Source organism: Mercurialis annua, linkage group LG8 (assembly GCF_937616625.2).
Source record: "Mercurialis annua linkage group LG8, ddMerAnnu1.2, whole genome shotgun sequence".
Classification (NCBI taxonomy): Eukaryota; Viridiplantae; Streptophyta; class Magnoliopsida; order Malpighiales; family Euphorbiaceae; genus Mercurialis; species Mercurialis annua.
In genome coordinates, this window is record NC_065577.1 from 39,305,465 (window position 1) to 39,324,114 (window position 18,650).

General features: G+C 31.3%; 1 protein-coding gene across 1 annotated transcript; it reads right to left on the reverse strand.

The window, feature by feature from the left end:
* Positions 1 to 673: 673 nt before the first annotated feature.
* On the reverse strand, positions 674 to 4,509 carry LOC126659542 (glucan endo-1,3-beta-glucosidase-like). Its single transcript, XM_050352838.2, has 4 exons — positions 4,000 to 4,509; positions 2,599 to 3,180; positions 1,403 to 1,706; positions 674 to 822 (listed from the first exon to the last, which is right to left on the reverse strand). Exons 1-4 carry the CDS (start codon positions 4,459 to 4,461, stop codon positions 797 to 799), a joined length of 1,374 nt encoding a protein of 457 aa, XP_050208795.1. The 5' UTR covers positions 4,462 to 4,509; the 3' UTR covers positions 674 to 796.
* Between the last annotated feature and the right edge of the window lie 14,141 nt (positions 4,510 to 18,650).

The following is an 18,650-nucleotide window of genomic DNA, read 5'->3' on the forward strand; positions in this document are numbered from 1 at the left end:
TGCTGACATTATCGAGTCTTGAACAAACAGTATTAAAATCCTCTTCTGGGTTAGGTCTGAAGAAGCCAAATCTACAGTTTCTAACGTTTTTCGTCCTTGCTAACGATACTCTTCCTGATACGCCAAATTTAAAAAAAACTTGTTGTAGGTAATAGTAATTCCATGCTTCTGGAAAGTTTTCAAAATAGAAAACTGGGACAGGAGATTAGGAATGGATGTTCATGTGATTAGGGTTGCCGACAATGGCAGAAGTAGTGCGTTAGTTGCTAGGTTTAGGGTTTTGGGAGGTGGAAGGCGACATTGTGAGTATTTAAAATTTGAATATTTCATTTTATATTTTGCCGTCTTTATATGGTCATATATATTATCTTATTTATATTATTGGCTGAATTTTTAATTTTTCAGTTCTACAATTAAATAATATCAAATACAAATAATGATATATATATATATATATATATAAATTTAGGTTTAACAATTTCATATACAAATTATAATAAATAAATAAAAATAAAAAAACCACGTGCAATGCACGTACATAACAAACTAATATTATAAAAAAATTATGTTAGATAAAAAAAATTATATTATTTCTTATACATTCAAAACTAAATCAATTTCACTATAGCTGAATTAGTTTATGCCGCGAGAAATTAAAGAATATGGACAATGATTGGAAAGATGAATAAATAATTAATCAAATAACCAAAATTTCACTAATAATGTTTAATAGAGAATTCCTTCAGCCTCCCAAAAATAAATCGAATCTTGTATAATCTATGTAATTGGTTTAATCTCAAATGTATCTACAATTTCCATGACCTGCATATGCACACAAAAAATAATATTTTTTTGTTAGAATTTTCACCATCTTCACCTTCAATTTATCTGGATTTGTTTTATAATTAAATAAAAATAAATTAAAAATATCAGTCAGTTTTCATCGATACACATAGATGTCTGCATCGGTTGATTTGGTCATCAAATCGAATTGATGCAAACCAAACAAATGCAAAATAAAGTTTCTCTAATATTTTAACCAACCAGACATTGAAATATTTAAAATTTTAATCATAGCTGAATCAAATAATTTGTTTGATTTGTTAGGTCATTTGGTTAACCAATTAACCAAATTTTTCTAACATCAATTAATAATAAATCGAATTAGCTATTTTTTTTTTGGTTTTAGTAGGGAAAAAAAATAATAGTACATAGTTGAACCGAGACTAAAACAAACCAAGAAAAACGGATGGAATCGGATAGATTCAGTACAATTAGATATAGAACTTTTAAAACTTCTAGGAACTCAATTTGGTCCGTCAATTTTACAAATAATAAAAATTTCATCCTCCAATTTATACAATTAATCATATGCGAGTTGATATTAAAAAATTGTACTTACTTGGGTCAGATGCGGTGATAAGAGCAGATTTAGAGAAATCACAACTGGAATCGGTCCGGCCATGAGTTTGGTAGTAAGAATTCATGGCAAACGATGCATGAGATCTCACATTGTTGGGATCAAAACAGGCACCACCAGCTTGAATTGGCTTACAATCTACTCCTTGGCTGCACACATAATCTATATTTCCTTGTAATTGTTGATCGTTCGCTTCCGCTTTCGGTACGCACCATTTCTTGCCAGTGATCGGCGGTCTTGGATTTGGATTTGGATGCAGATTTGGATTTGGATTCGGATTTGTCGCCTGAATAACGATATTAAAAAATTATACTGGTATCAAATATAGCTGACTTAAAAAATTTTCGTAATATATATAAATTAGGGAAAAATATCGATATTAACACATTTAATAATAGTTCGATTCTGTTATTGTAAGCAGTATTATAAACACCAAATCATTACAGACGATAATTAATATATTGGTTACAGCTGAAACGTAATTGTTAAGCTAAATTTAGCATTTTTAAAAGGTTGAGCTATATATTAATAAAAGAACTCGTAAAGGTTGAATATTTTTGAGTGATCAGCCAATTAATAAACGCTTAATGTCGTAAAAAATCACAACTTTAGCGTGTTTTGCAAAATTAACATAAACTTTCAATTTTGACAAATTAATATACAAATTTTTGACTTTTTGCAATTTTAATACCGATCAATTTTCCGTGAAAAAAATACTGATGTGGACGCCGGAACAGTGATTATTCCGATGTACACATCAGCATTTTTTCTATTGTTTGAAGGAAAATTGATCGGTGCTAAAATTGCAAAAAATTAAAAATTTGTGTATTAATTTGTCAAAATTAAAAGTTTATATTAAATTTGCATAACACGCCAAAGTTTGTGATTTTTTAGGCAATTAAGCCATTAACAAATAGGAAACTAGACAGTTTTCATGTTTTAACAGGTTCACTAAATAATTTTCTGAGTTTTAGAATTTGTTTGTTTCTGGAAAAAGGTTAACCGTATTTTTTTTTTTTGATAAATAACCGTATTTCTTGATTATGGGGAAGAATCAAATTTGACTGACCTCTAATTTTTGATAGAGCCATTTGAACTAATCAATTTGGTTTGATTTTTGAAACACCAACCGAAACTTAATTATGTACAATAAAATTAAATTATGAGTAGGAGCATACCTGCTGATTTCTCATGACTCCAACATTATAAACCGGACTAAAATCAGGCCGAAACAAACCCCAATTCTTTTCAGCGGTTGAACCGGGCTTAAGATTCTCATTAAACAAAGCAAAAATAAAAGTCTCAAATTGTCTATTTGGCATCAAAGGAGTACCCTTTCCAGAACTAACATGTTTGATTAAATTCCCATTATAAGCCACAGCATTCTCAACCGAACAAGCCGGTTGGTTCGGGTCACCAGCTGAAGGCCAACCGGTCTCGGCCACCAAAATGTCGACATCGGCATAACCCATAGCTTTAATTGCTGAGTGAACCGCATCCATCATCGCATCAAACATGTTGGTATAGGTTATGTTTGTGTACCGGTCATGAATCCCTCGGTTCGGTTTGAAAAGAATGTATTTTGATACTTTTGGTGCGTAGCTAAAATATGGGTATGGGTTGATCATAAGAGGTGATTTAGTTTCACGTAAAAATTGAAGCATTGGTGCAAATATTGGTTTTTGGTAGCCTGGTCTGATTCTTGCAGCACTTGGAGGGACTGAATTGTATAGAATTCCAAGAGTATGAGGTGTTGATACCTAGAATGCATTAAACAAAAATTAGGATTAATAAATGTTTCTATTAAATAATCACATATATAATAAAAGTGATAAATAAACCGTGAGTAAAAAATTATATCAATTTGGTCCACCAATTTTGCGTTTTGTTTCAGTTACATATTCAAATGGAAAAAAAATAAAAAATCAAAGATCTAATATTAAATAGTTGCATACTGTTTGGCTCACCAATTTTATAATGTGTGTCCACTGAATGCAAGCAGCAATAAAAAAGCTGAATGATCTATTTATAAAAGTAAAATATGTTTTAGTTTTCTTAATTTATTTTAATAATAAACTAGTCCATATTTAGAGATATAAAAATTTTAAAATTTTATTAATAATCTATGTGATTTTATATATATGAAATGTATTCAATTTTTATTGTGTGTGTGTGTGTTGTTATATGAAATGTATTCAATTTTTATTCAAATATATATTAATTTATCATAAAAGTAACTTAATATATTAAATTGATACTTTTTGAACTAATTAGACTCTTCACTTATTATAAACGATTAAAGATGTAATTTTACAATCAATTTTTTTTGTTCAAGATGTATATATTAATTTCATCATAATAGTAGATTCAAAAAAAATTGTCATTAAAGAATTATTGGACCAAACTGACCCAATTTTTGGTTCATGCTGAATTTGTCAATTTGGTTATAATTTTAGATATCTTATTTCATTTTTGCCAATTTAAAAAACTAACATAGTTGAGGAAATGGTTATCAAAATAGTTGATCAAATGAAGAAAAAAAAAAGTGATTAATTCATCAAATAATAATTAATTCTAACCTTAATATCTTTGATTCCCGCAAGAACAAGAGCATGATGTAAGGCCTTCATACAAGGAACAAGATGAGCAATCCAATCTTTAACACCAGACATCAATATTTCATTACCAACTGCAATCCGATGAATCTTTGTCTGAGGATAATAAGGTTTAATATTATTCTCAACCCACCGGCGGGCATTCCGGTCGTCGGAAAGAGCTGGAATATCACCATTACCGACCGTTACGGTAACGAAAATACCGGAGTTAGCAAATGCTGTAAGAATGTCATGATTTGTGTCGAATATTTTTATACTATCTATAATAGTTTGTGTTTTCAGAAAGTTGGCAACTTGAGACGGTGGCGGAAGGTTGTTTGCTATTGTACCATAGTTTACGCCGAGGCTGAGTACGGCGGGGGAGAGGCGGAGGAGGGTGGTGAAGAGGAGGAGAAATGTTTTCACGGTGGTGGTAGTGATGGTCATGATTTGTGGAAATGAAAGTTTGAGGTAATATTTGAAAGGTGTTTGATAATTTATAGAGGTAAATTTTGAGATGATTTTTGTAGTTTTTTCAGATAGAATTATTAGAGAGAGATGACGTGGCAGCTATTTATGACATTACAGGAAAAGAAGAGGAAACGATAATAAATTAGAAATTAAAGGAAAAAAAGAGAGAAGGAAATAGAATGTTTTGACCTTTAAATTCGGCAGATAAGCATTTGTGCGAGTTGAACAAATTTAGCCAAATTATTCTAATCCAAAATTAATTCACTTGTCAAAGTGAGTTTAGTGATTTATTAATAAATGTAATATTTTAATATTTTTTACTAAAATGAAATTATAGTTAAAAAATAAAAAATCACATGTAAACATTTCAATTAGATTGACATTCTTTTGGCTAAGATATATGTCTAAGTTCAATAAATTTTTAATTTATTTTATGAGAGATTAATTTATTTATATTAGTAATTATTAGCGGAATTAATAAGTTAAAGTTAAATTCTGAATTGTAATATTGGAGGCGTGTAACGAATAATCACGTAATGAAAGCATCAGTCGTGCGTGACTCGTGGCGGTTGTGATGGGAGGGTGAATGAAAAATGTTCATGTCCACATTTGAGATGATACGTGGCGGTTAGTGACGGTGATTTTGGTCCAAGAAAATAAAGGTACCGCCACATAGTATAATTAAAAAACAATTATATATGATTAAATTAATTATTTTATTAGTTATTTTTATCTTATTAGTCACATACATATTTTTAATATTATAAATTATATTAAAAATACTTATTATCTTGGAGATTAGAAACAAGTTTATTATCAATATCTATATTGGATAAGATAATATTAATGATGATTTGTAAATATACTATAGAAAATTTAAGGGTTAATGTAAAAAAAAACCATGAACTTTACACGTTTTTTCATTTTAATGACGAAGTTTAAATTTTCTCATTTTCATGCACGAACTACCACTTTTTCTCAAATTCATACATGGTGCTGAGGTGGCACTCATTCATTGGTGTAAAATGACCTCCACCTCATGAATTACACCAATGGAGCCGTGACACCTCAGCACCGTGCATGAATTTGAGAAAAAGTGGTAGTTCGTGCATGAAAATGAGAAAATTTAAACTGCGTGATTAAAATGAGAAAACGTGTCAAGTTCGTGAATTGTTTTGACATTAATCCAAAATTTAAACTACTAAAAGTCTTGTTTAAATTTAATTATTTTAACTAAAATAATTAATTTATTTATATTTTTGTAGTAATAAATAAAGCGATTGTCGAACCGATCAAACCATTAACTCTCGATTCTAATCAGATTAGTTAGTTCAATTGTCAGTTTAATTGATTAAATAAATTATATTAAAAATAAATAAATTTGAATATAGTTTATGGTACAATTCGCTAACTTATCAATCTAATTATCTATTCAATTGGATAAATCAATAGTTCAATTACCATGTCAATCTAGTTGGACCGGATTTTTTATTTTGAATTCATTTAAATTGAATTATTACCGATTTTAGATTGAATTAATGAATTTTTTCCGATTTTTTAATCACTATATAATATGACATTGAAATATATATATATTTTTAAAAATTACTTATTCGAACTTATGCCATTGGTCGATTTGCATGTGTTTTTTTCTTTAAAAAAAAAGTATACAACATGTGTAGATTTATTAGATTTAAGCAAAGTGTGAACGTGACCTTGAACCATTACTTTAAGTCTTTAACTTTTTCTTCAAATAAAAAAAAGTCTTTAACTTTGAAGGTCCAACTCAATTGTTTTACTTTCCAGTGAGCAAACGCGTAAGCCGTCGCCGACACGGAGTAGCCCATGGTTTTAAAAAAAAATTATGGACGTTTTTTATTGAAAGAAATATAAATTTAAAAACTAAAATGGATTTTATTTCTAACAATTAAACTCTTTAATTAAGTCAAATAAGAGTTAACTAACGGTAAGGGAGTATTAATTAATGTAACCAAACGTTAAAAGATAAGCGATTGACTTTTTAAAAGTAACGGAGGAACTAGTAATTATGACCTAAAGTCTGGAGGAATTAGCAATTATTTCTAATGTTTATTGTGTTTTTTAAATTAATATTTATAATGTTTAAATATCAATTACTTTCTCCGTTCTATAAAAATAAAAAAAATAGTTATTTTTTTGTCCCATAAAAAAATATTGTTAATTAAATATAATAATATAAAAATTAATTGATTTATAGTTTCAATATATAATTTTATACATATAAAATTCTATTGGACAATATCATATAGTAGCTTTGATTTTTATAAACTATTAATTTATTTCCAAAAAATAAAAGAATCGTTTAGAAATTTTACCACAAATTAACAATAAACAACTAACTTTTTAATTCTTGTGAAAATATATATAACTTTTTCTATTTTTACGGGACGGAGAGAATATAATCTTTATATTTTCAAAAGTTTAAAATTATTTTATTTTTAAATAAAAATTAATTTTTTTTAAAAAAAAGTAAAAATCTATTAAATTTTAGAATTAATTATATATAAAATTACCACCTTTACAATAAATTTTAAAAATAACACGAATTTTAAAACATGTCAACTCAGAGCATCACCTTTTATTTCTTTTCAAAAACAACATGAGCACGCTTTCAGGTGAAATTTTGCTGATTTGGACAGCCGATGAGAGTGACACGTGTCATGCCACATTAACAGAAACGCCACTAAAAATTGCCGACGTTGTTTGTAAAAAGAAATGAAAGGTGGTGTCCTGAATCGACACGTTTTAAAAGTTGTATTATTTTTAAAATTTCGTGTAAAGATGGTAATTTTATATATAATTAACCTTAAATTTTAATTATTTTCCGCCACCACCATGTATCCAGCAGTTTAACACTGCTAGTCCGCCACTATCTCTATTATTGGCATTGCACTACTGCTACAAGCCTGCAATGAACTGCCACTATTCTAGTTGCTCCTTCGAACATCTCCCGCCAAGGGCGGATCCAAGATTATAAATAAGAAGGGGCGACATTTCAAATAAAAGTTAATAACATAAAAAATGATATTAAAAAAATTAAACAAAAGTGTCATATATTGAATATTTTTATACATATAGTATGTGTGTTAGCTAAACCACAAATAACTAAGTAAAAGGCAAAAATAAGACTTAATACAAGGCCATTAAAACTAAGAAGCAATGCAAAAGCAATCAAGATTTCAAGAATTGATAATAACAAATAACACATAAAAAAAAGCACTATAAGAATAGAAAGATGAAAAATAGAAGTTGAATCCGCTGGATTTCTTTGGTATGAAAATGTTGTAAAATGTCTTCATAATCGGTCGAAGAAAATATCTCCTTCTCAATGTAGCATATACCATCATATCATTGAGCCACTCATCTGACATGTTGTTGCGTAGATCTGACGTGATGATGTTCATTGAGAAAAAAGCTCTCTTGACAGATGTTATAACCACTGGTAAGATTAAAGTCAATTCAACCAAACGATAAACCAATGAAAACACTAAATGTCTTTTGGTTTGAACATTTTAATTTCAAAGCTATCAAGATCACAGCAACTAGAAAAATCTAAACTTTTTTTTACTTCAGAAATATATGTTTCTAGCTTTGCTTCCAAGATGTACAAGTTAGAAAATATTAGTGGTTTACGTAATTTAAATTTATTTTATGAGTTGATTCAAAAATGGTTTAATTTAAGTCCGGGTTTCGAAAGGGGTTAATTGAAGTTCGGGTTTCGAAAATATTTAAATTTAGGTTCGGGTTGGGTTTCGGTCCAACCAGAAATTGGTTGGACCAGGTCTCGTTGAACCGAGGTTCAAACGAGACCCGGTCTCGAACGAGACTCGGTCTCGAACGAGATCCACAGTTCTCGTACGAGACCTGTACAATTCAGCAGGTCTCGTTCGAGACCTGCTGCCGAGAAGCAAGGGGGGCAGTTTCGCCCCCTGATTTTCAGCGATCCACTCACGTTTTAAAAACGTTATCTAAACCTAAAATTTTCACCACACTTCATACTAACCCTAGCCGTCATCCTTTTCCTTTTTCTCTGAGAAATCATCGTTCCAAATTCTTTCCGAAGTTGCTGCCATCAGTAAGTTTTTGAATCATTTAATCTCAGTTTTAGCTGAAAACGACCTCTCCGTATTTTGATTCGTTCTTGACCGTTTCAGAACCGAAATAAGTTCCGCTTCCTCCCAGCGATAGAAGACTCGCGTATCTACAAATCCCAATTTTCGTTTCGTAAAACGGTACGTTATGTTTCTCGTATTGTCTGCCGCCGTTTTACCGTTTTTAAGAAATTTTCTGTTTTAATTCTAATCGACCTCTCTGAAATTCAATTCGTTCCACAACCGTTTGAAGATCAAAATAAGTTTCGTTTGTTCCCCGTGATAGTAGACTCGTTCCTCTACGTTTCTACACTTTACATTCGTCAAACGGTACGTAAACGAACCCGTATTAATCGCCGCCGTCTCGCCGTTTTGTTTTGACGTTAACTGTGAACATTAATTGATTCTGCCGATTATTACCAAACTGAATTGATTATGATTTCTTAGGGCTACATTCGTTTATTTGATTGCTTAAATCAGTGAACTCGTAACCGATGGAATTCTCATTGATCTCATGTTCTTCGTTGCGTTAGTGTTCGGTTTCTGAGTTTTGAACTTCGGCTTTAAATTCGTTATTTTGTATTCTTGTTCTAAATGAGCTTAAGTGTTGATTAGTAAATGTTTAGGGGATTAAATATTAGAGGAAGAGTTGTGAGAAATTATGGAATCCATGACTTCGGTTTTGAGTACAGTTTTTACGTTTTCATCTTCTTTGCATTCTGTATATATGGGTTGCAAGTGACATGCTAAATGAAGAAGATGGAGATGTGTCAATTTGCTATTTGATGTTTTGATTCTATTTTGGCTAATTGGTGGATTTGGTCACTAGATTCTTGTGACTTAAATTAAAGAGTTCCTGAGCTTATTTTAATAACTATTTGATAATGACTTTAACTTTAATTTACGAAATTGATTTTGACTTATTAATTAGCTGGTTAAATAATATTATTATTTATAATTTGGAATTTACTTTGGGCATTAATATTTTAAGTCTAAATTAAATAGTAACTTTATTATATTTTATATGTGATTTTATATATTGATTTTATCAATTAACTATTGGGAATTTTATTTAATTTGAAAGTTTGTAAAATTAATTATATTATTTTAAGGCATAAAAATAATATTTGAATATTTAAAAAATTAAATTTATAATTATTATTAATTATTATTTAATCGATAATTTAAAATTTTTGAATTAGAATGTCTTGGGATTAAAGTAATATTTTAACTTTATTTTGTTATTTAATTATTTGAGATATTTGCCGGTAATATTTAATTACTTGGGTTTCAAGCTATTGAGTTCTATTTTAATATCGAATAATATTTTATTAAATACTAAATTATAAATTGTGGTTTATAACTCTGGTTTTATGGTTGGGTCGGGTTAGACTTGGATCGCCCGACATGTGGGAGTAGCTTGGCAGTTTTAAGAAACTCGGCTACCCCACTATTTGAGGAAATGATTTTATTTATTATTTAAATATTATTTAATTAATATTTTCGGATAATTTTTAAATATGAACTCAATAGGCTTGATTTATTTACGGCATTATAATTTATTCGAGATTGTGTTTCTCTGTGACTTATCTGGCTTATTTGTCACGACCCAATTTCATGAATCGTGACCGGCGCTATGGGTATGGTCGTACCAAAACCCGTAGCAAGCCTTGCGGAAAACAAATAAACATTGAAACCTGCAGAAAACTGCTCGGGGGCAACCGAGACTCCAACCTAATTCTAGCAATTTATATTACAGTTTTAATATAAATAACTTAAACATCTGAAATGCTCAACAGCATGCCTTAAATATAATAATAAAATATTCCAGAGTAAACATGCCAATAATAAAGAATCGATCAAATCGACAATTCCAAAGTGTAATAACAAAAGTAATATATAAACTAGTTCTACTGCGGTCTAAGAGTTCGAAACCAGTAACTAGTTTAAATAACATAAAAACCTCCGATGAATCAAAAGAATCGGAGTGGACCAGCTTTCAAATCATAAACCTGGAAAATTTGGGAAAACAACGGGGTCAGATATACTGAGATGAGTTCGCAATACTATTTACATTTATTAAGTTTAAAACCCTTAAATCAAAACAGTTTATACTAATATAGTATGATTATGGAAAACAGTATTGAAATGATCCCAACGTAAGTATGACATAGCATACTGATAAACCCAGAGTGGACGGGAACAAATCCTCGTCATATATATACCAGCGTAAGCAAGACATTAGTCTGCCGATTCCCAGAGTACTCACCGGTGCACACAGTCTCGATACAAGCCTATCGAGTAGCTCGTTTCAATCCAGATCCATAATCCGTAAAAATAATTTAAAAGCATTTATAATACTAAAATACGATGCGGTACTTAATAAAGCGGTAAATAGCACTACAAACTCACTGCTTGCTTATCCACGTGAATCTTTGCAAACAGCTAACCCTGCGTAGACTCCGAAGCACGAGCAGTCGACGGGTCTAAAACAATGTATATGTTAAAATCTGAACAACCCCTAACTCTAAGATTACTAGACACCATATAGGACTAGCATCTTAACACAACTAAAGATCAACATTCGAAACACAGTAATCCCAAAGCCAAAGTACATACATATCCAACCAATACAATAAATAGTTAAGTTTAGGTGAGTTCTCGTTTTCAAAAAAACAATCCAGAGTAATATAATTCAACAACACCTTTTCGAAATCCAACATATCCAGAGTAGTGTGTTAGCCATATATCAACTATATGCTTAACACAACATGTCGGGCAACACAAGTCTAACCCGACCCAACCAGAGTAAAATCCAAAGTTAAATCCTTTAAAATGAAACCAATGTATTTGAAAACAAGGAACTCACTATAAGCTTAACCAAAATTCAAACCAATACCACAAATAGCAACAATAACCAATAGACTGTCAACACTTGACAATTCCACCCGGAGTTCATATTTCTCAATTAAAACACATTAAGTGTAAATAAACATGACTCCAAAACACATTGAAATAATAAACTCATATCTGAACTGTACACTTAGATAGCCTTTAAAACCATTGTAAAATAATTCTACCTTAAATGTCATCACAACAATTTGTTATCCAAATAACCCAAGGTAAACAAACATCCTTTATATACTCAAACGATTTCCGGTCATATGTAAATATTGTTAAAACAATGTTTTATTCCAATTAAAACCACCTTTAACATATAATCTAGCCTTAGTCAATTATATCCAATCACCCAAAGTAAGAATTTCCCATTAACAATCTTTTAACCTTCAAAATAACATTTTCAGCTTTTTGTTTAAAGTTCAAAACAGAATTCAATTCCACAACTTAACCCAAGTGATACATTATTTCATTTAAACGATTCCTCCAATCACCCAATGTATTGTTAAACATCTAACATCCCATGATTCATTTACTTTGAAATTTCCAGATTTTTAATAAAGGCTTAGAATTATAAATCAAGAACGACAACAACTCCATATAACCCTTCAATCAAACAAGTATTCCAATCATCCAATGTATAGCCAACATCAATAAGTCACAACCAATACACATAGATTATTTCCAGAATTTCAAATCAAAGCAAAACAGAAAATATAAAGCCAAAACACTCAAGTATAGATTCATACAACAATTTAGCAATCTCTACACCATATAAGAAGGGATTAGAACCACATACCTCTTGATTAGACTAAGAACAATAAAACCCAGAAATCAATCAACCCAAATCAGCCTACAACCACACACATATAGGGATATAGGATTTAGAATTGCTAGAATTGAAGAACTAGAGATAAAACCACAAAGGAAAGATTACAAACACTTACCAAGGATTAAAATTGGGAGGAATGTTGATAGGAATGAGTTAGAATATGACTCCAGCCTTTTTAGGGTTTTAAAAGTCGAAGGAAAAGAGTTTAGGTCGAATAAGGGGTCTTTAAATAGAAAAACAGCGAACTGAACAGTGCAAGTTCGCGCCCGCTAAGTATAGTTCGCACCCGCTAACTTCAACAGCATTAGTTAGCGACCGCAAACTATAGTTCGCGCCCGCGAACTCAATAAAAACACGATCCGACCGACCAGATTTTAGTAAATCCTCTCAGGAACAACATATCCAAACGGCGGCCCGATCCGACGGTGCAATTGGGAGATATGGACATTTTACTAAAGCATGTCATATCAGGAAAACACATAAACACTTATTCGATAAGGCTCAGAACCTAATCAAAACAACACACCGAAGGTTATGAAAACCAAATCATGGTTTCAAGGAACCAAACCACCAAGGACCAACCCGAAACACATCGAAAAAATCATCGGAACAAGCCGGAAAAACACGGGGTATTACATTCTCCCCAACTTATATAAAATTCGTCCTCGAATTTAAAACATAAAAACAACCCACGTAAAACATAACATAATATTACATAAAAGCCGAACAAAAAAAAAAACGCACATCACCAACGTGAAAATGCATAAACAAGATACCCCAAGTAACCAATGAAGGTAAAATATAACAATTCAACAAAACGAGTTATGTCTCCCAAGTAGATTTCTCAAATGAGTGATCAACCCAACTGGACCATAGCAATACCTTTACTCATCAACTTATGCACTTACATAAACACAACTTAACAAGTTGTACCTCAAAAGATAACTCAAAACACCACTTACATAAATCAACAAACTCAAATCGACACAACGCACATGTGCGCAAAATTATAAATTTGGCAGTTCGGTGCTCCAAACTATTACTTGATTAAACAAAATATAAACCTCCAAGATTATTTAACTATAAATATTAAACATGCTAACAAGGGAGGTTAACAAAACTCGCTTGAGTTTTAACAGCTATCATAACAACCTTAACAATGTGCAAGGACAAGCTCGAAACTCAAATTGTAATTCTTACAATACTAAAATCTAACACTTCAAAATGGAAATCTTGAAATCCTCATTAATAACATCAAGCAACTCTCGCCACCTACTTAACATGCCTACACCTATTATCCCATATCAAAGCATATAATTAAACTCGTTATATCAAACAAGCGATCTAGTCCAAAACTAATTAGATAAGGTTCTCGCCAAAATATACCAGCAAACTTTAAAACATCATGCGAATCAAGCTGTACACACGACAAGGACTAAACTCGACAAAACCATTAACCTTAACGAATCCATAAACACATACTACATAATGACATTCCAAGGAGTATATCACTTTAACTAATGATAACAAAATCTTCAAACTACATACAAACCAACTCATTTAGAAAAATTCTTCCACTCATACCATAAGCAAGCATACATCCCGAAGTTACCTAAGGTAATTAAATACCAACATACATACCAATTTTGTACAAACCAAATTTTATTCTGCACACAAAAGGTTTAACAACCAAATGAAACGATATCCCACTTTCAATAGCAAAAATTTACAATCAACAGTATTGATCAACCAACCTTTACTGTCGAAACCTACTCATCAGAATTCACAAATCAACTAACTCATAAATCCGAACCAAACTGAAATTCTCAAAATTGTTTCACCAAATATAAATAAAAATTTGCTAACAAGAGATCACCTAAATCACATTCACCAGTAATCGGGTCATTGGTTATGCTCAAAACCAAACTTATAGGGAAATAATTCAAATTACAAAACATTACAACTTCCCTCTTCTCTTTAAAAGACATTAATATCTTATAACTCCTTTTATATTTAAAACCAAAATACTTTTACTGTTGGGAAAACTCCAGTTTTGAGAACACATTAAAATTTTAAAACATTCGTATTTGAATTTACAGTTACACGTTACTTTCAAATAAGTTTTCAAATCTATAAAATTGTTCAACTAACAAAATTTTTATTCTCTTTAATTAAACTTGATAAAATTTTATCCTTTGTCAAAATGGGAAAATAAATTTATATTGAAAATATCCTCGCTCGCACAATATTCTATTTAAGTATATCAAAATATTTAAACAAAATGGAACATGTAAAAACAAAACTTCTTTTAAAATGACAATATATACACACACGTGGAGCATAACCAAATCTCCTAATCCAACAATTCTCAAATCACAACTCGGAAGTTAGCACGTAAGCCTTCTAATCTGACCTCAAAATCCTATCATACATATTACAACAATAACTAGAGTGCAACCTTATATCCAATACTACTTCCTACGAAATACAAAATTATGATACTACAAACCAATCAATCATAATGTAATCATCAATTCAGCACCATCATCACAGAGTATTTGTCTAGCTACATTTCGGTAACAGTTTCAAAATCATTTAAAATACATTTATCCCAAAGTGACTCGCGAGTTTGTTTCAAAATATTTTCCTCAAAACACTTTATTGATAAAATCCATTTTACGTAATTGTGCGCCAGGGTGATGACATCTCTCATCCCCAAAGAGTGGTATCCAACTCTAATCATTTCTATGCACGTGATGCATGTACTATTATGCATGTATCAATTATTAATTTTCTTTTTATTTAGTGAACATACTCAGTGCTCAATGCAATTTCCTATTCGTGACATACAAAAATGCATGTTCATAGTATGTCTGGGCACAATTACGTGATAAAAACATTTCAAATACTTTAGCAAATAAACATTTGAAATCAATTTCTCAATAAACATTTGCTAGACATTACACTCTGTGAGATGTGCACTCGATAGTCTCGAAATATTTCCCAAATTACATACTTGCAACCACCAAATCATATGATACTAACATAACATATCAAAATGACTACACCACTAAATTTCCTTATGCAAAAATAATTTCCAAATTAACCTCAACCAAACTGAAATTATACTTCAATAAAAACGACACATACCATAATTATCTATGAAACTTACTTTCATTTTCGGCATCGCGCCGTCCAACATAATATAAGCACCAGTGTGATAATACACCGATATATCTCCTCGGGTCAGAATTTCCAATATCCTTATCTAGGATAATCAGGAACCACCAACCGTTCCAAAGAAATACTTTCCTCATCTTCCATATCAAAACCCAAAGATCTCGACCCATAAACAAAATAATAAAATAAAACATAAGGGCTAAACAAAAGTTCGACTTAAATATCAATACCAATCATCAATGATAAGCCTAAGCAACGCCTATTAGCGACGACCTCATGTGCTATCCGCACAACGAGACAAACAAGATAAAACAACTAACATAGAAAAACTTAACCAATATACGAGACATACTAACACGAACAACACCAACAAGTTATCATTTTCACCTAACCATAAATCACCGAAGCATGCCTCATCCCGCATTCAATCCAAATATATTTCCATATAAGAAATCATAATCATTGAAGGCAACTAACATGTCAGCACAAGCATTGAGCATGAAACATCCAATTTGATTACTATATAACGACCGACATGGCATACAGAACCCATATAATCTAGTCATATCTCAAATCTCAAAACAAAACATGCCACAACATACTCAGAATCGTTGTAATAAAATCAACATTTGGTATGACATCGATCAAAAGGAAAGCATTTTAAACTCTTTTCAAACCTAAATTAATTCGCAATAGTTTTCGAGTTCTAGTCGAAGTCCACAGTTTAAAAATCACTTCTTTAAAAAAATTATTTACATGAAACAATTGATTAAAATTTTCAAAGTATTTCAATTTAATAAATCACCGAGTTAGCCGAGTCATTACAACTACCAAGCTCAACTCCCACTTTGGGGTGACCCAAGACAAACCCACAACAACCAATTATAAAACGTATTCAAAGCATTTATAAATTCGGAAAGAAGCATGTAAATAAAATCTCAATTTTCTTTCAAAAATAGGAGCTCACTTAACCCAAGTATTAAACATCAATTCAAAAACTAAAGTGTGAAAAAGGTAAATCACACAACCATTATGTATACACCTAATTCAGCCAACCACAAAAATACCAAACATATGACCAACGACGCTTCAACGTGGACATACCACATCATGGTAAAAAAAATAACAACAACAATATTAAATCCTCAAAATGGTGAATCATCTCATAAATATTATTATTTAGAAAATAATCTTTGGTCAATACCAAGCCAACCTAAGATTCTGAAATACGTGAAATTTATTTTACTTCGAAAATAACCAAAAATCACATTTTTTTTTGAAAGTATTAAAACTAGACTTACCTTCCAATTCTCGTGTCAAAACACCAATCAAATCAAAATTATTTTCTCAATAAAACCAATGCGTGACCAAACAACGCGTAGCCACAAATCATGCTTAAACATTTAACACAAAAAAATTCTTTGAAAGCAACACAAGGCCAACGCCTAACGTATTCTCTTATGTGTCAACCTATATGGCAACCAACAAATACGGCTAAAGCCAAAGTGTACTCACCAACAAGGAGAGAGCCATCAAATATGCTTGTAATCATCCAAGCATGAAAACAAACAAATAATCACCCAAGGTAAACATCATATAAGGCACAATAGCCAATAAAACATCACCCAAAGTAAACACCATATAAGGCACAACAGCCAACCAAAACTTCACCCAAAGTATATCTCATATATGGCACAACAGCCACTAATTCACCTAAAGTATAAACAATTGAAACATTCCAAATAAAGCGTCAGTAACACATAAGACCGACACTTAACAATCCTATAGATGAAGGTAGAAAGTTTTCAAAACAAAAGATGACGTATCAAAAGACAAGACTTGAATCCTAATTCCGCAGTAGATCCTATGACACAATAACACTTAACATGCCTTAAAGCGGTAAACACATAACATGCAAAAATTTGGCCTTGGTTTGAAACCAAAGCTCTGATACCAACTTTGTCACGACCCAATTTCATGAATCGTGACCGGCGCTATGGGTATGGTCGTACCAAAACCCGTAGCAAGCCTTGCGGAAAACAAATAAACATTGAAACCTGCAGAAAACTGCTCGGGGGCAACCGAGACTCCAACCTAATTCTAGCAATTTATATTACAGTTTTAATATAAATAACTTAAACATCTGAAATGCTCAACAGCATGCCTTAAATATAATAATAAAATATTCCAGAGTAAACATGCCAATAATAAAGAATCGATCAAATCGACAATTCCAAAGTGTAATAACAAAAGTAATATATAAACTAGTTCTACTGCGGTCTAAGAGTTCGAAACCAGTAACTAGTTTAAATAACATAAAAACCTCCGATGAATCAAAAGAATCGGAGTGGACCAGCTTTCAAATCATAAACCTGGAAAATTTGGGAAAACAACGGGGTCAGATATACTGAGATGAGTTCGCAATACTATTTACATTTATTAAGTTTAAAACCCTTAAATCAAAACAGTTTATACTAATATAGTATGATTATGGAAAACAGTATTGAAATGATCCCAACGTAAGTATGACATAGCATACTGATAAACCCAGAGTGGACGGGAACAAATCCTCGTCATATATATACCAGCGTAAGCAAGACATTAGTCTGCCGATTCCCAGAGTACTCACCGGTGCACACAGTCTCGATACAAGCCTATCGAGTAGCTCGTTTCAATCCAGATCCATAATCCGTAAAAATAATTTAAAAGCATTTATAATACTAAAATACGATGCGGTACTTAATAAAGCGGTAAATAGCACTACAAACTCACTGCTTGCTTATCCACGTGAATCTTGGCAAACAGCTAACCCTGCGTAGACTCCGAAGCACGAGCAGTCGACGGGTCTAAAACAATGTATATGTTAAAATCTGAACAACCCCTAACTCTAAGATTACTAGACACCATATAGGACTAGCATCTTAACACAACTAAAGATCAACATTCGAAACACAGTAATCCCAAAGCCAAAGTACATACATATCCAACCAATACAATAAATAGTTAAGTTTAGGTGAGTTCTCGTTTTCAAAAAAACAATCCAGAGTAATATAATTCAACAACACCTTTTCGAAATCCAACATATCCAGAGTAGTGTGTTAGCCATATATCAACTATATGCTTAA

Bases quoted from the DNA above. Each gene is read 5' to 3' on its own strand.
- LOC126659542 (XM_050352838.2), bottom strand. From the start codon at position 4,461: ATGACCATCACTACCACCACCGTGAAAACATTTCTCCTCCTCTTCACC. The intron at 3,181-3,999 runs GTTAGAATTAAT...AATGCATTCTAG, and splicing joins CGGGAATCAAAGATATTAAG to GTATCAACACCTCATACTCT. The intron at 823-1,402 runs GTAAGTACAATT...GTGCATATGCAG, and splicing joins TATCACCGCATCTGACCCAA to GTCATGGAAATTGTAGATAC.